Here is a 22,823-nt window from a genome sequence, read left to right as displayed (position 1 = left end):
GTAACAGGCTTCTGTCTGCTCTCTTTTCTGCTGCAGATGTGCAGGATGTCCTCCACCGTTTTTACTCGAAATAGCTGAGAAGGACAGGAGCTCAAGATGAGAACCAACAAGGTGTACAAGCTCGTCATACACAAGAAGGGCTTTGGAGGCAGCGGTCAGTGTCCTGGTTCGCAGCAGTGAGACCCACGCTTACTATCTTACTGAGAGCAGTGAGATGTGTGTTGCTCTCTTAAAGCAGCGGAGGCAGAGCTTGATTGCAGTGCTACCAGCTGCAGTGTGGAATGGCCTGCTCTAACAGCAAGATACAGCAGAATAAAATCGGGTTTATTTTTCAGAACAGAGTGGAATTCCACTTGTAGAATACAATTCCTTCATTCTACTTCATTTCCATTTGTTTTCTTGCTCTTCCCTTAACTTGTACTTCAGTCCTTCTTAGCAAAGAGTGACGGACATGTCACTGAGTTACTGCTGCATGTAGGCAGGTGTAGAAACACAATTAGTGCTTTTGTGAACTCAGAATGCTGTTTATTTGCTTATTTTCTAGTTGTGGACTTAAAATCACAGCATGGTACTAAAGTTTGTTAGCAGGATTCTGTATATACCTGATTTCCTGCTGGTACTCTTTATATGAAAAACACAAAAGAAGATTCTACTTGTGTCACGAAGGCATGCTCTCTTACTGGACAACTCCTTCATAAAAGTCCTTTCTTCTGAAAGAAAAGCTTTGGCTCACAAGATTGTCCAGACTGAAGTGGCTGTAGAGGGGCTCTGTTCTGTAGTGAACACGGTGCATCAGTGATGTGTTAATCCCAGGCCAGTGAATTTGTGTTGAGCAACTTGGTGTGCATAAACAATTGTGTGTCTGTGTTTGGTGTGTATTTGTTCATCGTCACGTTCCTCATTCGCTCATTTTTTGCAGATGATGAACTGGTGGTGAATCCTAAAGTATTTCTTCAAATCAAGCTGGGAGATGTTGTGGAAATTGCACATCCCAATGATGAATACAGGTGAATTCTCCTTTTGCTGATAACAGTCAAGTGTGGTTAGAGCACTGAAAGGATGTGTTGAAGTGCTGCAGGTTCTACACTAAGAGGCTTTGCTTTGGGAGTCTGCCACATTTTTTTTCCTCAATAAAAGTAAAACAAACTGCAGCAGGAGCACTTGCTCAAAGCAAAGTTTGGATAACCTATCATGCTTGGTGTTTCACAGGGCAAGTAGCACCTGGAAGTGGAGAGGTCAGGGATGTCTTTATTTTCACAGAGTTGTCATTAGCTAACAATTATTCTTCTATCTATAGTATCTCCTAGGCAAAACTCAAACTTCTTGGTTTGCTATAAAAGCATAAACCTTCAGTCTGAAGGTTCATTCTACAACATACTTTAGAAAAAGTAGGAGCACACCTAGGTAAGATTCTGAGATGATCTTGTATGTCTTGTTTTCCCATTTAGAGTGTCATCTTTACATAAAAAGTACCTTATAGTTGCAGTAGGTATAAAGAACAGCATAGGGCTCTTCATAAGCAGAGAGGATGGTGTACTGAAACCTAGAAAATGTTTTTGTTCAGCTTTTTGTGTTCTTTGTGATCTTGAATAGTTTTGATATAGATTTAACTGGAGTACGCTGTTGGTACCTCACCTTGTCTGCCTTTTTTCTTCCTTGTATGCTATAGCCCTCTGCTCCTGCAAGTGAAATCGCTGAAGGAAGATTTGCAGAAAGGTAAAATCCTAGACTTGTGATGTGCACAGTAAAATCCTAGACAAAGGTTGTGTGGTTGGACTGTACATTGGTTGAGTAATGCAGATATTTAACTTTCTAAGAAGCCGAGTGCTTTGTCTGTCTAGGATGGAAGGATTATCATTTCCATCAGAAAATGAATAGCCAATCTTAAAACTGCTTGTGGTTCAGTAATGTTGAGTAAAGTTTGGAGGGGGTAAAAAACAACAAACTTCGGTCTTAATGTTTGTTTCTGCACTCACTGACTGTATGTCATCTTGCATTAATGAATTCATACTGAACTTTGTGTTGATCTCCATTGCTTTGATTTTAATGATTCTTAATTTGGGCAATAGTTGAAAGAAATTATTGTCTTTTGCTGAGGCCATAAATGTTTCATGATGACCTCACTGTATTGCTTTTGTACCTGTAAATGCCTGACACCTTCTGGTTCTATTCTTTGTCATTTCTCATTGCTGTGGCAGAAACGATAAGCGTGGATCAGACTGTTGCACAGGTTTTCCGACTGCGGCCATACCAGGATGTCCATGTGAATGTTGTTGACCCAAAGGTGTGTGGCTTTGCAATTTTTTTCTACCTGTTAGCTCATATTGGGGCTCTGTGAACTTCCATTTACAATAGTGTTGGGGGGGAAAAAAGGCTTTTTTTTTTTTTTTTTTTTTTATGGAAGCATCTTCTGTCTTCTTTCCAAAGAAAGTGAGGCTTGGGCTGTTGCACTGTTTGTGTGTTTATATGGGTCCCTTTCTTCTCTCCCCACCATCTCAACACTCTTTTTCAAGTTTTTGGACCTGACTGATAGAAATTTAGACATTTCAGTTACATTTTCCTTCCAGTAATTCAGGGTAACTCAGAAGAGGGAGGAGAAACTCATAAGTTCCCCAGTCCAAATAAAAGCCGTGGCATGGATTTGCATTATTTGACATTAGAGTACCTTGAAAAAGAGGCATCTCATGTAGATGTCCAGCTGTATGAAGAGCTTCAGTTGGAGCTGACGTTCAATACTTGAAAAAAATATGCAGGAACTGGGTTTTCTTAATGCTATGGGCAGTGGAATTTGATTCTTGTGTGTTTTGGTTTGATCTGAGAGTTGTGGCGTGGATAGTCTTGGGGCTTTTTCTGGCCACCTGATGCAGTTTCAGGTCCATGCACAACTTTGGTGGCCGTTCAGACGGGATTTCCTCTTTGTCTTGCAGCTGTTGGCAGTACTGACTTGTTTAGAACAGCCCTCAGTATAGCATTTGGTTCTCAGCAGAACAGATAGAAAGGTGCTGTGTTGGAAACAACCAATAAAATCTGAGCAGTGTTTTTCCTCTATTTCCCAGGAAGTGACCTTGGACTTGGTGGAGCTGACTTTTAAAGATCAGTACATTGGCCGTGGGGATATGTGGCGACTGAAGAAAAGTTTGGTAAGGCCTATGTTGCCCCCATTGTAGGATGGAGGTGATTTTGAGGATACTATAGGACCTTTTTCTTTGCTGACTGTAGAAGAAAATAAGCTTTTTACAAGACACAGAGGATTGAGAACGAGATCAGTGTCAGCAGCTCCTGTGGAAGTTCAGCTCCAAGTGGCACGTTAGTGTTGGAGCAATGTTAATATGTATATATTAAGAAAAAAAACGACACTCCCATCATTTCCAACTCTATTGCAGTAATGTTAGTTACTGCTTTGGGTACTGAAAATGCTGCTTTTGTGTTTTTTCTCATGTTCTGAATTTTAATGATTTACTACCTCAGAAAGGAATTGAATCCAAATGTCTTTCAAACAGAAGTATGCTGCAGTATTCTCTCTCTGATGGTACTGCTTATCAGATTTTTGTTGTTGTTATTCCTGCATCTCTGAAGCACGGTTTTTGACTCCTGTAGGACCACTGAATTAGGGAGAAGAGCCCAGTCCATTTCAGCTCCTATTAAAAACTGTTTTCCGTGCTGCATTTGAGAGGTTCTGGTTTTCATGCTTTTATGGCCCATGTCTGGCGCTTGAGAGCTTTGTTTGCTTGCTTGCTTGTTTTCTTTGCTAATCTGTCTGCTCTTTCTAAGCAGACTGTTCTGTTAACACCTGTAACTGTTCTTTCTTAGGTCAGCACATGCGCATATGTCACCCAGAAGGTGGAATTTGCAGGTATCAGGTCAGTGCATTATGTTCATTTATTCCTGGATATGGTGAAAGTAGAGAGTAACACAGAAATCTCTGCCCTTAGAGGCAAGTGTGAAGAGAAGTGCTTTAAGCTTAGATATGTTTGTAGCATTTCCAGCTATTGGTGAGAAATATACACTGTTAGGAAAATGTTGATTCTGTGATCTTCATATTCACTCTAGTTAATAAATATCGTGCACTCTCTTTCTTCCAGGGCACAAGCAGGTGAACTGTGGGTTAAGAGTGAGAAAGTCACTTGTGGATACATCAGTGAGGACACACGGGTAAGATTTTGGGGAGTAAAGAAAAGGAAATCTTTTCTCTTGCTAGTTTTTTGTTAATTGTCTTTGTGACAGATTTGTATGGATCACATGAGTTGGTTGTGTAGCAAGTTGAAAAATGGCAGCAAATTCAGGAGAATGAGTGATCAGTGAAGTTCAACTGTTCTTCACTGATAGCTCTTCCCTTGGAGGGGGAATTCCTCATAATGCAGTGGGCAAAATCCTATCAGTTACTTGGTAGTTAACTTCCACATTTGGCACTTGTAGCAAATGTGCCTTGTTTTAAAGATGTTTAATTCCCTGCAGGTGGTCTTCCGCTCCACTTCTGCCATGGTTTATATTTTCATCCAGATGAGCTGTGAAATGTGGGATTTCGATATCTATGGTACGTGGTTAACTGGCTTGCCTGGTTGTGAGTGTGCACGACTGCAGCTATCCTTTCTGCAGCTACTAGAAAACTGCCACTATGCCACCTTTCTACCACTTCTAGAAAACTGAAATGTCCTACCTTTGGTGTAGGCATTGCTTTGAGGTATGCTATGGTGTCCTCTTAGATCTTTTTTCACAGTGCCACGCTTTCTTTCTCCTGGGTGCCCCATAATTCTCCTGCTCTTACTGTAATGCCTAGGTGCCATTATCTCAGCAACTAATTCAAAGGGAGCCAGCTTGAGTGTGAACCTTGGAAAGGTTTTTCTGTGTTGTGAATATTTGGTGATGAGGGCTTGGAACCCTGAAAACAGAAATAAACGAAGTCCAATGCAGAGAATGTGTTGGTGTTATAGATTTCTCTTGACATTGGCTGGTTGGGTGATCCCAGCCTTTAGCTCAGGGGAAGGTTGCTAAAATTCAGAAAGTGTTCAAAATTCAGGTTAGAATGACTTACTTGGCTGTGTCATTGTCCTATTTTTTTTCTGCCTTAGTTCTTTAGCAACTCTCTTACCCCTTCCTTTGACCATGTGCTTAGGCATATGTAGCTGGGCAGCTTTTCAAAGCTGAGCAGGGGATCAGTTGTGAATGCTATTTCTAAAAGATAGTACAGATGCTTTCCCAGCATGTTGCAAATGTGTTGGAAGAATGGATGTAAAGGTCAGATCTGTGTGACAATACAACAGTTTTGTTTAAATCATCTGAAACGTAGTCCTGCTTTTAAATCTTTTTTTTTTTTTTGCTCTCTTTAGTACTGTTAGCATTCAGTGTGCACAGAGCAAGTTGCTCTGCTCTGATCCTACTAAAAAACAACTCCTAGAATCCCAGTGTTAAATACAGCCTGTAGCTGAAGTAATTGCTATTGTTTGATGTTTGGGTATGTTTACTTTGCAGGGGACTTGTACTTTGAGAAAGCTGTGAATGGTTTCCTTGCTGACCTCTTCACAAAATGGAAGGTAAATAGCTGTTCTGAAATAACATGTCAGTGCCATCTTCATGAGTCCACTGAGCTGCCTGTTTGAGGAAGGCCTGTGCTGTGTCAGGTAGCACTAAGGTTTACAAGAACATGAGAGATGGCTCCTGGGCATTGGAAGAGTGCTTACTACAGGTCAGCTGGTAAATCGTGTTTGTGGGTGGCTCCAGTACTGCTCTATTGTATCAGTTGTGGTGTTATCATGCAGTTGGTTGGTTTGGGTGGCAGGTCTGACTGGCCTTAAGTTACTACATGTGTGATGCAGGTGTAACTCAAGTTTGTTTTTCACAGTCGTCTTTGTTCTAGGACTTAGTTCCGAATGTTTCCCTGGCACTACGTAATCTAGTTATGTTGCTGTCTTTTAGCATGGGGCCACTGGTGATGTGCAAGCTCATGGAAGTGGTGTTCTCTAAAACAAACAAACAAAGCCTCACTATCTTTTCACAGCTGAACAACAAAGAGCCATCTCCTGTTTCAGTGCATGCCTTGGCTCAAAGCAAGATGCAGCTGCTGTAGGCAGCCCTGCATTAGGCGAGAGGGTAGGATTGGAGGTTGAAATCCTTTTAGCCACGCAGCTGTGGAGAAAGCCTGTGGCAGCAGATTTCTATGGACATGAATAAGAGAACTGTAGCACTGCTCGAGACATACAAAATCTGCAGTCTAGCTATCCTTCCAATTTAGACAAGGCAAAAGAGCCTGAAACCCTATGTTTGTAACATCTATGCAAAGTATAGCTCATAACGCTCACAAATGTGAAGGAGAACTACAGGTTTGATTCATTTTCATTCTACTTTTTATCCCCTGGAGATGTACTGGGAGCACTGTATGGTGTGTATAAGGTTTCTGTTCTATTTTTGGTACTAGTATACCATGTTGAATTGTGGGCCTGAGTGATCTGAGGCTCTCCCAGACCAGGGCTTTTCAAGCTTTTCCTTTTGCAGGGGATGGCCAGTATGCTCTTCTCAGCTCATTAGTTCCATTGTGTGTATTAGCACTATAACACTTCAGTGATGTTAGTGTGTTATTTTCCTGGAATTGTTAGGGGCATCTATCTGAACAGTAAGGAACAACAATACCAGATTCTGTCAGTGAGTACATTTATAAAAGCAAACACATTGAGTCATCTGTGTTTTTTACACAGAAATCTTGTATCCTGGTAACTATAGAGGAGAGTTTCTTTAAGACTAATGGAGGATGCTTCCATTTAATGCACTGTAGCCTAACAGAACAGAGTTCTCAGGACAGAGCTTTGTTATTTCATAGAGGTGTGCACAGTCTTTCTGTCTATACGTAAGCACAGCAGTATACTTTTATCTAGGTTCTACATGTGAGGTATAGAGGGTGTTACTATATGTGCATTTACTGAGTGTGACCCTGAAAGCTTGCTTTCTTTTTATCTGTTCTTCCTGGACAGGAGAAGAATTGTAGCCATGAAGTGACAGTGGTTCTATTTTCTAGAACGTTTTATGAAGCAAAATGTATAGGTAAGTAAATTCTATATTTTCATGTTACTATTTTAACCTTTCTCCTCTCATCAGAGATTTTCAGTGTCTGGCAGTGACTTTTTTTCTGCTGTTTTTTATGCCCATGTCAAAAGTGCTCCCTACCAAGCACAATGGATACACAGCCATTGTCATGACAGTACTGCAGTAAAACTGTACCTGGGGGAGTATGTGGCAAATTTTCTTCTTCGTACTCAAGCTGTCATGTTGGTTTAAAAGCAATTGAAATGCTGGGAGGGACAACTAATATTTATCAGAGACTTTCTTCTTTAGTGGGAGTCAACTGCTCCCTACTAGAAAAGACAACAGTCATTTCTGTACAAGAATGTAGAGTAATAGCTACTGCTGCCTCCATTTCAGATGAGTTTCCTGAGACACATCGTGCATCGATTCGGCAGGATCATGAGGGAAGGTTTTATGAAGATTTTTACAAGTATGTCTTCTTCCCCATTCTTTCATCTGTCCCACAGTGTGTGTACAACCCTTGTGGAGGACATATTGTTGTTAGCTGTAGGACCTTGCTAGGAATTAAGACTGTGAAAAACATGTATGTCTGAAACTGGCAGCACTTTCCATTCTGTGACTGCACAATCTTGTTTGCTATGTTAGTCTTCCCCTTGGGTGTGAGTATGGTTTGTATTCCTTTCATGATACTTACTGAACTGTGCTCTTCCTAGAGTTGTAGTTCAGAATGAGAGACGAGAAGAGTGGACCTCATTGCTTGTGACCATTAAAAAGCTTTTCATCCAGTACCCCGTGCTGGTACGACTGGAGCAAGCAGGTGAAAGAGTACTCCTTTCCTGGGCTTTTACCCTCTTAAAAAAAAATTTTGTTTGAAAACTATTTGTAAACCCTAGCTTTGGTTGGAGTCTTATACTGCAGTACTGAAGTGCTCTCCTGACTAAGTTATTTTGCTCAGATCTTTCTGTGAGATGCACCGTTTTTGCCTGTAATTTGTTGAGGTAATAGGTCTTAATACCAGCGTAGTTACAATTTATTTATTTCTTCTTTCTGAACACTCGTCCAGAGGGCTTTCCTCCAGGTTTCAATTCTACATCAGCACAAGGGAACTACTTGGAGGCCATAAATCTTTCATTCAATGGTAAGTTATGAACAAAGATAAAAACCTACAGAGGAGGAGCCACTTAAACAGGTGCAAGTAAATGGTTGTGGGCTTCTCCTGCCTGTTCCCTAACATCAGTGAGGACAGGGAAATACGAAGTGGTTGAATGTCATTTCCTGCTTCAGAAGAAAATGCCTGATGTGTGTCTCTGGAAGAAACTATGACTCATAACTGAGTGTTGGGTGGTTCAGGAACCAATGCAGGGCCTTGTTCAGATGAAAATGTTTCTGCCAGCTGTGTGTCTGTGTGCTGACTTCTTGCAACAGAAGTTCAATTTTTTTAAATTCTTTAAGCCTTTCAAAAGCAGGCTGGATCAAATGTTATTTGGATCAAGGTGATCCATCTTTGTTAGCAGACAGATGGACTTAATTGTCTGGAAGGGGTCCCCAAAGATGTGCTTTTTTGTGACTTTTTACATCAGGTGTTTCTGTCCTCTGAATGGCTGTATTTACATGACAGGGAGCACGGTGTGTTAGTGACTAGTAACAACCTTTATGTTATGATATAGGAGAGGTTTATGCTATAGGAGGGGTTTGCTTGTTTTTGAAGCACTGGGTGTTTTTTCATTTGGTGTGGGTTTGTTTTTTTTGTTGGTTTGAGATGTTAGAACGCTAAGCATTTGGAAAAAGACCCCTTTTTAGGTACCCAGTTTCTGTTTTCTCTTCTGCTCTTACTGCTATACTGCTATCCTACAGCTTTGTTTATATTATTGGTTGGACAACGCTACATATAAGTCCTGACTTTCACATGTGCTTTGTGGAAGCCTGTTTAATACCTTTACTAATAGAGAGTCAACTCCCTTGCTCGGAGAAATACATCCAGCATCTTTTTCTGATGAAGTACTGCCTGTTTCTTTTTCATAGTGTTCGACAAGCATTACATAAACAGGAACTTCGATCGGACCGGCCAGATGTCTGTGGTCATCACCCCTGGTGTAGGTGTGTTTGAAGTTGATCGCCTGCTTATGATTCTGACCAAACAGCGGATGATAGACAATGGTAAATAACCAGTCACACTGTGCCACTTCTCTGAAGACCAACAGATATCTTTGGAAAAGTTCTGCCCTTTTCTTGCGCTGAAATTGTACCTGTTGTAACTTTTGTACTTGGGAAAGAAGGGTCATGACTGGAGGGCTTGTGTCTACAGTGCTGAAATTATTAGGTTTTTAGAGAAATTGCAGGTATTGATTTGTTTTAACAATAGTGGGGCACTTCATCAGTCCACACAGACCTTCCTTCCCTTTGCAGGATTATCTGTCATGATTTGTGTTAGTTTAGAAGAAACACTTTTGATATTCCCACAGGTGGATTTAGTCTATAGCCATACCATGGGATTGCTAGCTACTATTTGCAGTCCAATCATGTATTCACAATAGATTTTAAAAACAAAGTATGTGTTCTGTTCTGACGTAGCATATCAGTCCTGTGTGGTCGGTAGCTGAACTCTGCTGTTATTTCTTTACAGGCATTGGTGTGGACTTGGTATGCATGGGAGAGCAACCATTGCATGCTGTACCACTCTTTAAGGTAATGAATGCTGTTCTTCCCTTCTCTGTTCCTAGAAGAAATGTTACTTTGTGACAGACACTACTGGTTGCTTTGCCTTGTATTCCTCTTACAGCTCCATAATCGCTGTGGACCTGGGGATTCCAGACTGGGTGACGACTACAATATTCCACACTGGATAAACCATAGGTAGGTGAACTCATTTTTCGTGGAGATAATAGCCTTTACAAAACATCTGTGCTATGCTTTTCTCTCTGTACATCTGTTGAATTCTTTTTTCTGTCGTTGTTTATTTCTGCTGCTCTGTTTGCAAAGTAGGGACAATAGTCTTGCAGAGCTGAGAGTATTCTTGCAGAATTCTGGTCATTAATTCAACGTGTCAGAAGTGATAGGCAGTTTGAAGAGGAAAAAGTTTTGATCTTAAGCTCTATTTCCGGCTGAGTTGTAGCCTTAAATTATGATTTAAGTGAGTCAGGAAGCTTAGAAAAATTACTGTCGCTTCAACTAAATTGATTACTAGTGAAAATAAGTACATCTCCAGTGAATAGTTACAGGTAAAGAGCATGTGAATAGCATGGATGAATGTTAAAGCAATTACAGGAAATGCTGAGGCTTTACATTGCTTTACCCCAAGGCATGGTAGGTTTTCTTTCTGCTTTCTGTTAAACAGTGTTGTAATGCTCTCTGCTCTTTCTCTACCATTAGAGATCAGAACAAAAGCAGCTTCCACAGCCCCTGTTCTGCAGCAGAACTTTTTTTTTCTTCTAATACTTCGTTTTCTCTTCATGCATTGTGTGGCTGTCCTGACCAATAACCATTCAAGCGTTGCTGTATATCCAGTCTTTTCAAGTAGCTGGAAGGCACTTGGTGCTTTCCTTAGATGAAAGAGGTGTTTAATAGCTTATAACAGGGCAGGATTTAAAAGATTCAGGTGGCAAGAAACAGATCTTAAAGAATAGTTACCCCAAATGGGAGGAGATCCTTAGTTTTCAAGCAGTTCATGGGAGTCATTACTGTCATATAATTTAGGGAAAGAATGATGTAAACTGTGCAGTACTCTATAGAGTGTGAAAGCTGATATCTTTCTGTAGAAAGAGGAAATGAACTGGGGAATGCAGACTTAATACATTAAGAGGAGGTCTGGGCTGAGGTTATATGGAATTCTAAGGCTGGTCTTTAAGAAAAAGAGTAGTTTCTCTCTCATTAACCACCTGGCAGTGTTTTTTCAGGTGTTGTTTTATGCAAAGAAAGGTTTACCTTTTTTTCCATCAAATAGCTAGCTCAAATTCATAGGCTGTTTGTTACGTGGTTGCGCAGCTATGTTCTATCTTCCTAGAAGACAGCTGAACTATCCTGTCTTTCAGTTTCTACACATCCAAAAGCCAGCTTCAATGTAACAGCTTCACTCCACGGATCAAACTGGCAGGAAGGAAAGTAGGTATCTCTCTGATTACCTCTGTCTGAAATCTTCTCTCAGCTAAGCATCCAGTCCTTTTAGCAATGTTAATATTGAAACAGTAGTCACTACATTTCTGTCTTTAAAAGACATTGCAAACAGCTCTGTAAATGACTGTTGTAGGGATTGTGCATGAGGGACTAGTTTGTTGGGATCAGTCCATCCTAGGATTAAACAAAGTGAGAAATGCTTTATACTTTATACAGCCTTTTATACTTCTGGCATGGTATGGCTGTCTCAACAAGCTTGAATTTGATGCTTTATCACACTGGGGTATTTCCTTACAATATGCTGACTGTTCTCTCTTTCTTCACAACTTCTTTGTTGGACCCTCCAGCCACTGACTGAGAAAACAAAAAATAGCCGAGATGCCTGTGAGTAATCCTCTTCTGGAATGATCTGTCACACTGGCTCCCTAACTAACAAACAGCTGTAGTAAGACAGTGACATTAACAGCAAAAACACTTCTGTTGAGATGCTGGAAGGGACAGTTATTGCAGAAGAACTTGAAAAGCACACGATTGTTACCCAGGATATTAATGTGGATACATGATTTGTGTTCTAGACAAATAACTGTGATGGAGAGTGGCAGTAGTTTCTGTCCTAGGTGCCTGTCACCTGACTAGAGAAATAAGTGGGGTCAGGCTGGTGTGCTTGCACTGCCATTCGTGATAAGTGGGCATGAGTACATTTGCTGGCTTGAGATGCTGTCAGTGATACTGCCACAGAATTGTAGTGGGAGAAGCCTGCATTCTGCTCGTACCACCTAATTTCAGGAACGTGTGTATTCTAAAAGAGAAGTTGTCATTTCTTGCAAAGATGGTTTAAAATGTTCACTTCCCTCTTGAAGTGATTTGAGGCATCTGTTTATACAAGAATTGGCTTACCGATTATTTAATCTCTTGGATGTATGTGGGAAAGATACTATGGCCTCAACAGCTCAGATTTGGAGGCACAGACATTGATAATTGAGCGAGCATCCCTTCCAGCTCTTCTGCTCATCAGATTTTTGTATGCAGTTTCTTTTGGAAGAGCTGCTTTTTAGTGGTGAGAGTTGAATGCTTCTGCCCTGCAGACCTTGAACGTTCTTGGAAGGGGTTCCAGAACTGTATGATTTTATTTCAGCATTAGGAGCTCCAAAAGATGCTGAGAATGCCCTGCCTATCCAGGTTGATTACGATGGCTATGATGCCCAGGTGTTCAGGCTGCCGGGTCCATCCAGAGCTCAGCGCTGCACCACTTTTAGGTAAGAAGACTGTGAGTGTACCAGTTTGAGAGTAGTGATGTTCTGGTGTATTTCTTGATGCATAACGTACGTTGAGAAATATGAGGAGAGTATGAGCTCACCGCATAATGCACCAAGTATTTAGTATCCAAATAGGCAAAAAATAAGTGGTAGCTTCCTTTTAGTTTTCTCTATTAGCATTCAGCTGTTGAGTCTTTTACATGACTTGAGCTTGTTCAAGCCCCTTCATAATTAGGGAATGAATTCTCCCTTTTTTCTTATCACTGCACGTAACTCATTTCTTTTCAGCAGATCCGTGAGGGAGAGAGAAAGTCGTACCAGAAAGAGCTCTAGTTCCTATGATGTCTCATGCAGCCCTTCTCTGCAGAGCCGTACGCTGCCCCCAGAGGAGGTGAGGAGCCAGGCTTCTGATGACAGCTCTCTGGGCAAGATCTCCAACATCCTGATGATCCCACGACCTCACCTGCACCAGTATGAAGTCAGCAGCTCTTTGGGCTATACCAGCACCAGAGGTCAGCCTGAGGCAGATGGGAAAATACCTTAGGTGGTGAGGGGAAAGAGAAAATTGAAGGTCATGTTGGTCTGACAGGGAACATGTGCACATACTGGCAGTCGTGCTACAGCTTTTATGTGTTCCAGCTATGTCTGGGCATGCATTCTCCCTTTATCCTTGTCCAATTCCATTGCATTTGTTTAATTGGCTTGTCCTAAATAGAAGTGTCCTGATACTGATTTGTTCTTTTCCCTTGCCTATTGCCTTCCTTAATATTTGACTATTCTCCTGTGCCTGTCTGCAAATGTGGACATACACAAGTAAATTTTTATCATCCAGGTCACCTATAATCTGTGAAATGAGAACTGGCCTTAGTAATGAGCCCTGGGGGACCCTGCTTATAACTTCTCTCTATGGGTAGTTACTGTTAAGAGTCACTTTCTGGGTCCTTCCCTTCAATAGAGTACTGCTGAGCTGTCTCAGTGTGTTAGCAGTGATGACAGTCTCCCTTTTCTCACTCCTCTGATTTAATTTTGTTCTCAGACAGTATGTGATAGCTTCACAAGCCCACTTCTGGGTAAATTGCATTCCCATTGCAGTTGCTTGATCGGTAGAATTCTGTCTCTGAAGGCTCTCCGTACTTTTATTTTTCATTTCTTTCTGTCTGACACTTCATATCATATTTGTCTTCCTATAGGGATAGGATTTACTGGTGTGGAACCGCTATCACATAGGGAACTTTGTTACACTTACCTTTTCATGCATTCTCCCCCTTCTGTCAGTTAATATATACATAGATACTCTTGTATTTTTGTTACTCCTTTAGTCTGAAGGGTGGTGGTGTCACTCAGCTGAGGACATGCACTGGCTGGGGATGTGTGTAGAACAGGGCTGATGGGGAGGGAACAATCAGAGCAACTGGAATTTTTCACGTTCTGATAAGCAGTGTACAGTGGTAAATGAGACCATCCTTCTCTTTTGAGTTTTCTGGTTGTTGAACAGAGCAAATGCTACTTAGTCACCTAGTTTATTCCTCCTATTTCTAAATGACTGTATTTATGTTCTACCTTGAATAGTAATAACTAGTTGCTAGCTTGCTGAGATCTGGTGTCCCAGTGTCTTCTGGAAATAATTTCATATTTAAGTGGCCAAATCTGGACATTGCAAAAAATGTATACAGTACTCACTTGTGGCTTCTGCTATGCCTTTGGTACTCATCTTAAGGTTTCTTAAGTCTTTTGGTTTATTTCCTCAGGGATTCTCAAAGCTCTGAGTAATTTTTCATAGTTGACTTAGCATAGTTGGCTTTACTGAGTATAAAGTGACACTATACAGAAATGCTGTAATGGTAAGCGAAACTGTACTCTTTCCTGTTTATGTTGTAACTTACAGACTAGATTGGAAGTGATTTCAGCTTCTCTCCCTGCCTCTTCCTCAGCTCTCCTCGTTCCCACTTAGCTTGGGGGGATCTTTACATCCCATAGCAATTCACTTTCTTTTACTTGGCTGATCTCACACTGACTTTAAATTGTGTTTTTTAGATGTCCTTGAGAACATGCTGGAGTCTCAGCAGCGTGACTCCAGTGCCCCGGGGAGGTTCCATGTTGGCAGTGCAGAATCCATGCTACACATTCGGCCTGGGGGATACACACCCCAGCGAGCACTGATCAATCCGTTTGCTCCATCACGCATGCCCATGAAACTTACATCTAACAGGAGGCGCTGGATGCACACTTTTCCTGTGGGTAAGTCTGTTTCATAGCATGTTACATGGCTGTGAATTTTTTTCTGCATGCAACAAGAGAACCAGTGTGAAATCTGTTGCCTTGAAGTATTCTGCGGTGTAACAGAGGCTGTGCTAAGTGTATGGACTTGTTAAAGCAGAGGTATTGGCAAGAGAGGAATATGAGCGAATGAAAACAAATGAGGAATCGAGGCAGATGAAGCGAATTAATGATTGAACTGTAACTGTAGGTCCATCAGGAGAAGCTATCCAGATCCATCACCAAACTCGGCAGAATATGGCAGAAATGCAGGACAGTGGGCAGCAGGATTTGACGCACTCCTCTGCTGAGCTGCTGGAGCTGGCTTATCACGAGGCAGCTGGCAGGTGAGGTCCTCAGGATGGTTCTGGATAGTCTTTGTGATAACATCCTTTTTCATTAAAATTCTCTCTATGTTATAGACTGTCACGTGAAGATTTAATAATGTGCTGCATCAAATGCACCATGTACTTTTATTTTGGCTCTTCTGGCAAGTCTGGAGATGGTTTACCTCCTCTAGCTTGGGGAAGACAGTAGCTTATCACATTTTGCAACACATGAGAGCAATATAAAGAATTATTCATGGATTTATTCAAATTTGGGTTATTAGAGACTGTGTTGAACTCTTGACTCCTTATCCCAGTAACTGAGACTTTCATGCCAGAACAGAACATTTTTTAGGATAAGACATGGCTTTGCCTCCCAGTAACTGCTGAACGCTTCCAGTCCTGTCCATTCATTCCTGTATTCCCTGTGCTCATGAGAAGTATGGCCATGATAAACATCAGGAGTAGATTGCAAATGAAAGTATCTGTGTTCAGAAATCAATTTTTTCTTAAAAAACTAGCTTTGGTCAGTGCTGTTGGCTGTGAGAAGTGAGATCCCAGTGTCACAGGATGTGGTGTGATTGTGGGGAGGCTGATTTTACAGTGAGAGAAATGAGATCCTTTACTTGATGTAAGCCATTTATCAACCTGCAGTTACTCTCCAATCTCCAGATATTCTCTTACGGGGTTTTTGCCTGGTAATTCTTTTACTGAAGACTTTTTGTCTGTTTTTCATTCTATGCTTATTAAATATTGCTTAAAAAAAACCCCATTTTGATATCTTAGACAACTCAGAACTGCCAATAATAATTTGTCAATAATTTTGATAATTTTTCCAGCTATTATTTCCTCTTGCTTGTAGAAATTTGTGTTCCATATTGTTTCAGAAAGCCCAGAGTGAGGAGCACGTGCTATCCTCTGCCTTCTGAATTTTCAGGGATTTTTTTCCCATGCTGCCTTTGAGCAGTCCTTCAGGAAACTTCAGTCTGATTTTCTTTCAAGCATTTTTCATTTTTTTTTATAGGGAGGTTGTTGTTTTGGCTTATACTGTGTGCTGTCCTTTGGCATACTCTCATCCCTTTGTGTGTTGCATAATTTTCATATTATATCATCCTCACAGTCTTTGTGCCATCGTTCTACTGTAAATAAAAGATTATTGCCTTTGTATTACTTCATAACGTTCTAAAATTTCTGATCTTAACACTCATGTCTCCTGCTGTCTTACTCTTGATAGTACTTTCTTTGAATCTTTTCATGGTCTCTGTGGATGACACACTCATCCAAAGCAATTTCCTTAGTCTGGAATGCTGGCTTTCTGGGCCGTGAAATCAGATTCAGTAAACAACCAAGTTTTATTTCTCTGGGGGAGATGTATGTGTATCTGGCTCTTTACCATCCCGTGAAGACAGTGCATTGGTTATTGCTCAATACTGTTTTTTGTGCCTGTTGCCATCTCTGCAAACATCATTAGGAGCATGGTTGTGAAGGCTCAGTTAGGATGGCAGGCTGGTTGCTTGTTATTTGTTATATTGCTTCTTATTAAAAGTATGGAATGTCATGAGCATGGCAAGTATTTGTGCTAAAATACAGGCTGCTTTGGTTTTCCCTAGGCATAGCACTTCTCGGCATCCAGGTGACGGTGCCTCCTTCCTGACCTTCAGTGGCACAGAGGAGTATTCCAACGGTCTGGCTGGCAGCAATGGTGCAGGTAACACAGCAGTGGCAGAGCTTCGTGTTGGGGGACAAGGCCCTTATCGACAGCAACAGTAATAGAGCCAGAAAACATGGGAAGTAGGTGGACCAGGCATTACAAATAAAAGAACCAATAATAGAAGAAACCATTTCCAACTCCGAGGGATCAGTTAATGCTGTTGAACTTTTGTTGTGTTGAGGTTTTTAGTTTACTTTTTTGATGCATCTCTACTTGTCCAGTTCTATATTATAAACTTCAGAATGAAAAGCTGCTCATTGTTTACATACCATAAACTCTCAGGCAGTGGCTTAGCTCTGTAGTAGTGAAGCACTGATGTATGTACACAAAAAAATAACTAAATATGCACTGGATTTCTTCAGAGCTCTTCTTCTGTGTGGGGTTTCCTCTAGATATCATTCTTTGGAGAAAGAAATTTGAGCATTTCTATCAGCTTGTATGTGTAAAAATAATAAAGTTTGGTCGTATCAGGGTTATGAGAGGATCTGTAAAGCTGCAGCCCTGTTGTGCATGGAAGATTCTGGAATTTGGCACTTTCTGGCATTGCTTCTTGTTACTTAGCAAAGCACTTTCCAGATTTTAAGCACTCAGAACACAGTGCTGCTTAAACCAAATGTTACTCACGTAGCCCAAAATATTTAATCACATTTTAAAAAGTAAACTCATGTCTGTGCTTTCAGTTGAAGATTAATGTCTCTCTTACCTTACCCAGAGACCTGCATTAGTAGAAATTGTTTTGGTTTGTTTGGTTTTTTTAGTCCTGTAACTGGACTAATATATCTCAGTAGCATTTGGTTGTGTTGTCTGACTTTAGCAGCCTATCTCCTGATTTTAAGCACATTCTGTTCAGATAGGATACACGGAATTTTTTAATTACCTTTTGTCCTATGGTTTTCAAGACTTATGTTATTAAAAAAAAATCTTCAAATTGGTATTGGAAAAAAGCTCACCCTTTTAAAATTGCATTTGAGTGAAAACAATTCTGTTTTTCCCCTGTGGTCACACATTGCAAAGTCACGAAGGTGTTTTGTTAGCAGGCTTAGTTTTCATGTTTGTCTTGTTCACGTAGCTGCATTGAAAGTGATTTCTCCCCCATTATTTCCTTCTTTCGGTTTTATTTGAATACATTTCATTTCTGTTCTTTGCTTTTTCTGCATTCCAGGTAGCAATTGCCAGAACAAAGTCTAAACTGCATTTCAGCTGCTGGATATAATTTGTGGGTTGTTTTGTAAAACAGTAGACATCCTTGCATTTTATAGAAACCTTTGATGCCTGTAGGTTGGACATAAATCGCGTACATGGTGGCGGTTGATCTGTGTCTCTCTTTGTGAAAGTCATTTATGGGTGCCTTCCCTGACTGAACCCCCTCAGCCATCTGTAGCTGCTGTAGTGTGACTCAGTGATTTGTCTCCCTTATGGTTTAAGTCATCTATGAAACGGAACACTTATTTTTTTTTTTATTTCCAAAAATATGATTTCTCAGTGAATCTAATCTCCTCTGCTGCCCACAGCGTGTTTTGCTGCAATGTGTGCTTCACAGTAAAGAACTGCTGCATCTGTTTACACTGACATTCAGTATGGTGTCTCTCTTATCCAGCAGATGGTAGATGTAGTTCAGAGCAAATAAATCTTGTTGCAATTCCCTAGCTAGGTGGCAGATGGCATCAGCAGAGCTGATGAAAGATGAATGCCAGTTTGAGCCATCTCTACTGGTTTACCAGCATCATCATGGAAGCAGATACCCATCCTTTCAGTTAGTAAATGCTATTTAGAATAACAGGTATGATGTTGGAATCAATTTCCTGGATACATCTGTTATGTCAAGTATTTTTTAACTGTTCCTTTAAATGCTTTATGGCCTTTAAAACTGTCCATAATTAATATTTTGGACTTAGAGTCACTGAACACTTGATACTGGAATTTTATACAAGTTGTTTTCTTCTCATTAGTTGCCTTGGTGTGTGCATATATGTATATATTTTTTTTTGCTGTGCAGAATCCTGAGCTCTTTAAAGGGCCTGACATGTAATATTTTAAAAAGAAAGAATATGTATTTTTCTTTCTTGTAGGGATGAACCTCAAAACTCAGAACAAGGATTCATCAGAAGATGCTGTCTCTAACTCTCCAGATCCAAGTAAGCAGGAGGAAGGTTTTGGAAGGAATTGAAATAGAAGTGAAGATTGGGAGGGAAATGTATAGAAGAATGAGGAGGTGGTGGGCAAGAAACTTGAGGAGCCTGCTTGCCTTTTGGCAGTAGTTTTTTGTGCTGCAGTAATTGTCAGGATCTACCTATTCTGAGTGTCTCACTGATGGAAGTTCCACACCTCTGAATATATGAACTGTTTGTCATCTTACTTCTGAAACTCCTTTCTTACCAGATGCTATTTTATTGAAACCTAAAGTGGCTGAACTCTTATCTGCTTCTCAGTATGGCAGGCTTGCTTGGCACAGCCAAATGAAGCAGAAGTAGTACAGTCAGTTTCTGAATTTGGTATCATTTTACTGAGAATTGTGTACCTTTGTCTAATACAGAAACAAGCACATGACTGCTGAGGAAAACATTTTCTTTATAGCAGGTCTTTGTAATTTCCTTGTGCACTGTTCTTCCCGTTAACTTTAACATCTCCATAGTCAAATAATTTTGTAAGACCTCTATGAGAAGAACTAGTAGTTGGCCCAGTGCCTTGTTACATATCGCTCGAGGCAGGGTAAAAAGTAGTGCAGTAATGAACTGATGACATGGTTTGGTTAGCTTTTGCTTCTCAATATCTAGTTTTAGATCTCTGTAATCTTGAATCTGCAACGTAACTCCAGAAGACAGTGTGGGAAAGGATTCTTTCCAAGCTGATATTTTTCTGGTCTTCCTACCCCTCTGGATCTGTGTTCTGTTTTTATAACTGTAGAAATACTCCCTTTTGTGCTGCTGTACTATTCTAAAAGGAGGCTGGTCTGTCATTCTTCCTCTGCTCGTCCCCAGCTCCTTCTGCAGTTATCTGGGATGCAAAGCTGGTCTGATTTCCTTACTCAGACTTGGAATGTTCTTCTATTTTATTAATAATTTGTAAATGCAACCGACTTGCTGTAATTTTGGCAAAGCAGTGGCTATTTTGGCTTTAGCTTTCAATCAGTAGAAAATTAAATGCATTAACTTTGATTGCCGTTTGCATGATGGGATTGAATGAGCACGTGGCACTGCATTGTTTAACAAACTGTCTCTTTCTCTCCCTCCCTTCTTCCTGTCTTACTTTCCTTTTCCCTCCCCACTCCATCCCCTTTTTGTTCCTGTTGTCTTGATGCCAACTCCACACTTGTCCTTCATTCTTAACGCTCCTCTTCACACACTTTCATCTCTTCCTGCACCCAATTTTTTCATGGGTGACCATATATACCCTGATTGTCTCCCCCCAATGATGCAACGAGGCAGTTCTGACACTGTCTGCTCCCCCCGTAGTGCCAGGCTTCTGTTGTACAGTTGGAGTGGACTGGAAATCTCTCACTACTCCGGCATGTCTCCCTCTTACCACGGACTACTTCCCTGACCGCCAGAGCCTGCAGAATGATTACACTGAGGGCTGCTACGATCTCCTCCCAGAGGCTGACATGGACAGGTTTGGCCAGCACCTTTTCTGTGAAGTGTTTTGCATTGAATCCGAGGTGCTTCAAACACAGTTGATGGGAGAGGAATGCTTTGCAGTTTATACAAGAGAAAAATGAGCTGCTGCTGTCACTAGCAGCAAAATACTTGGATTTTTCTCATTTCAGTGATAAATTTTGCACCTTTTCTGATGTTGCCATCTGACAGTATTACATTCTATGCTTTTTCAGGAATGTTTTGCTTACAAAGTTCTACTTCAAAAAATAACGAAAACCAAGAAGAAATATCCCTTTAGAGCAGGAGGACAAAGTTCAAGAGAGGAAGTAGTTGTAGCATCACAGCGTAGTGATGCTGAGTCCCAGCATCATCCCAGCTGCTGATCGGTGTTTGAACTGCCTTTAAATCTTTCTCTGCTCCTGAATTCCTGCTGTGGGGAAGGGTGGAGCATTGCCTGCCCCCCAGCAGTCTGAGTTCTGATTAACATGTACAGTCTGTACTGAGATTCTCTGGAAAGCGATGTAAAAATGATCTTTGTATTTATTGGAAGTTTAAGCAAATCTTCTGGACTCTTTATCTGTTACTGGTTTAAAATGAGCTTTCACAGATGCCAGTAATAAGTATTGCCAGACAGCTAATTATCACCTGTTCACAACAGGATGCATTTTTCTCTCCACTTCCTGCAGGTTGCTTTTACAGGCAGAGTGCTTCGCTTGCAGAGAGCCCATTGTAGGAATAAGTCCTCAATTAGGAAACACAGAGCTAAGAATAGGTGTGTGGTCAGCTTCCTTATTCTGCTCTCCTTCTTAACCTTTGTGTTTAGGAGAGATGAGGAAGGAGTGCAGATGACAGCCCAGCAGGTGTTTGAGGAGTTCATTTGTCAGCGCCTCATGCAAGGCTATCAGATTATTGTGCAACCTAAACCACAGAAGCCAGCCACAACTGTGCCACCCCCGCTCAGCAGCAGTCCCCTTTACAGTCGAGGTGGGTGACTTTGGATTGAAAATGAAGTCCTTTTGTCTCTCTCTCCTTCTGCCAGTGCCAGTGACATCCACGAATCAAGCATAGATACTCCTTGAAACCATTGTCATTTATTTTGTATGTATTTCTGTTTCTTTGTTGTTGTTAGTTTGGGGTTGGTTTCTTTCTGTTATGTGAAAAAAATTTGGTGGGGGAGAGCCTGATTTGGGGCAGCACAAACAACTCAGGTGCACTGTGAAGGAATGCCACAGAATTTTTGGGATGCAGTAAGAAGCTGGCCTCTTCTTTGTGATGGTGAACCTAGATTTAATATGGCCTGCGTGTACGTTGGGTAAATGTATGTTAAACACAGTTCACATGGTTACTACAAGGCAGGCACATCTCTATTGGATGACAGACTGAAACCTCCAAAATTCATACATCTTAAAGTTAATCTAGCAGTGTTTTTTCCAGCTTTATAATAGCTGTGAAAGTCCCAAGTAGAGAAGTGAAGCTTTATTATCCTGAAACCAGGTGTCAGCTAAACCAAATTACACTCCAGGGGACTGGGAGTGGGATGAGACAGTCTCATATTCAGGGGAGAGAATCTGACTTACTGTTTGACTTTGGACTTCTTTCTGAATATTCTCCAGACAAGAGTGATACAGTATCCATAGAGCAGGGGATACACAGAAGTGATATTAGTTGTTTTTCACTGATTTGTAATGTTGAGTTTAAGCGATTTGTTCCAGAAATGAAGGATAGAGAAGAAGGGAAAGTAGAGCCCAGATTTACTATTGTAGCCACCAGTTTCTCAGCACTTCATGTTGTCTGTTTTCTCCATGTCCTGCCTAAAGAAAGTCTATATTGATAATGTGTGTATTGCTAATATTACAAATGAAGAAATGCCTTCGCAAACTGTAAGAACAAAAGGCTCATTCTGCAGATGTCCCATAAAAAGGTGGAGGATGTCTTTCAGTTTGTCTGAGTTCAGAAATCTGTCTCTGGATTTTTTTTTCTATAGGTACAGTTTGTTGATAAAGTTTTGGATGTTGCAGTGAGCTAAAAGGGAGTGTGCTTTTGCTTTTACAACTAGGCCTTGTTTCAAGAAATCGACCTGAGGAAGAAGATCAGTACTGGCTGAGCATGGGCCGTACTTTCCACAAAGTGACATTAAAAGACAAAATAATTACTGTGACTCGATATCTGCCCAAGTGAGTATGTCTGTGGTTGAGCAGTTTGTTAATGTTCAGATGAACGTGCTTCTCCAGCTGCCTGTACTCGAAAGAATGTACTGTGAAGCCTTCTGTCTCTTTAGAAGGAAGAGAAGCACTGCTATTGATAATGCTGAGATTAAGGTTTGTATTGTATTTTTTTAGGTATCCATATGAATCTGCTCAGATAAACTACACTTACAGCTTGTGCCCCTCTCACTCTGACTCTGAATTTGTCTCTTGCTGGGTAGAGTTTTCCCACGAGAGATTAGAAGAGTACAAGTGGAATTACTTGGATCAGTATATCTGCTCTGCTGGCTCAGAGGATTTCAGGTGAGATCTCCTTTTCCATCGAGATTGTTCTGCGTCCTAATTTCCTCTTT

The 22,823-nt window shown here is 40.9% G+C and overlaps 1 protein-coding gene across 16 annotated transcripts in view; it reads left to right on the top strand.

The window, feature by feature from the left end:
• Positions 1-22,823, top strand: part of DEPDC5 (DEP domain containing 5) — a 43,134-nt gene that overhangs the window by 794 nt on the left and 19,517 nt on the right. For 8 of the 16 annotated variants that reach the window (XM_015275425.4, XM_040648143.2, XM_015275430.4 and 5 more), the window contains exons 2-29: positions 37-154; positions 920-1,007; positions 1,670-1,716; positions 2,199-2,284; positions 3,057-3,140; positions 3,811-3,860; positions 4,083-4,152; positions 4,456-4,534; positions 5,470-5,531; positions 6,963-7,032; positions 7,411-7,483; positions 7,728-7,831; positions 8,078-8,152; positions 9,037-9,171; positions 9,638-9,699; positions 9,794-9,867; positions 11,043-11,112; positions 11,472-11,508; positions 12,260-12,380; positions 12,669-12,892; positions 14,415-14,618; positions 14,848-14,983; positions 16,573-16,670; positions 18,743-18,808; positions 20,099-20,282; positions 21,090-21,250; positions 22,323-22,440; positions 22,606-22,773. In XM_015275425.4, coding sequence (XP_015130911.2) covers positions 97-154; positions 920-1,007; positions 1,670-1,716; positions 2,199-2,284; positions 3,057-3,140; positions 3,811-3,860; positions 4,083-4,152; positions 4,456-4,534; positions 5,470-5,531; positions 6,963-7,032; positions 7,411-7,483; positions 7,728-7,831; positions 8,078-8,152; positions 9,037-9,171; positions 9,638-9,699; positions 9,794-9,867; positions 11,043-11,112; positions 11,472-11,508; positions 12,260-12,380; positions 12,669-12,892; positions 14,415-14,618; positions 14,848-14,983; positions 16,573-16,670; positions 18,743-18,808; positions 20,099-20,282; positions 21,090-21,250; positions 22,323-22,440; positions 22,606-22,773 — 2,804 coding nt within the window. In that variant the 5' untranslated portion in view covers positions 37-96. The remainder of the gene's footprint in view (positions 1-36; positions 155-919; positions 1,008-1,669; positions 1,717-2,198; positions 2,285-3,056; positions 3,141-3,810; positions 3,861-4,082; positions 4,153-4,455; positions 4,535-5,469; positions 5,532-6,962; positions 7,033-7,410; positions 7,484-7,727; positions 7,832-8,077; positions 8,153-9,036; positions 9,172-9,637; positions 9,700-9,793; positions 9,868-11,042; positions 11,113-11,471; positions 11,509-12,259; positions 12,381-12,668; positions 12,893-14,414; positions 14,619-14,847; positions 14,984-16,572; positions 16,671-18,742; positions 18,809-20,098; positions 20,283-21,089; positions 21,251-22,322; positions 22,441-22,605; positions 22,774-22,823) is intronic. The other 8 variants (XM_040648145.2, XM_004934359.5, XM_004934358.5 and 5 more) reach the window with 3 other exon arrangements.

Source organism: Gallus gallus, chromosome 15 (assembly GCF_016699485.2).
Source record: "Gallus gallus isolate bGalGal1 chromosome 15, bGalGal1.mat.broiler.GRCg7b, whole genome shotgun sequence".
Lineage (NCBI taxonomy): Eukaryota > Metazoa > Chordata > Aves > Galliformes > Phasianidae > Gallus > Gallus gallus.
The sequence above is the reverse complement of the archived record's forward strand: the minus strand, read 5'-3'. Positions and strand labels throughout refer to the sequence as shown.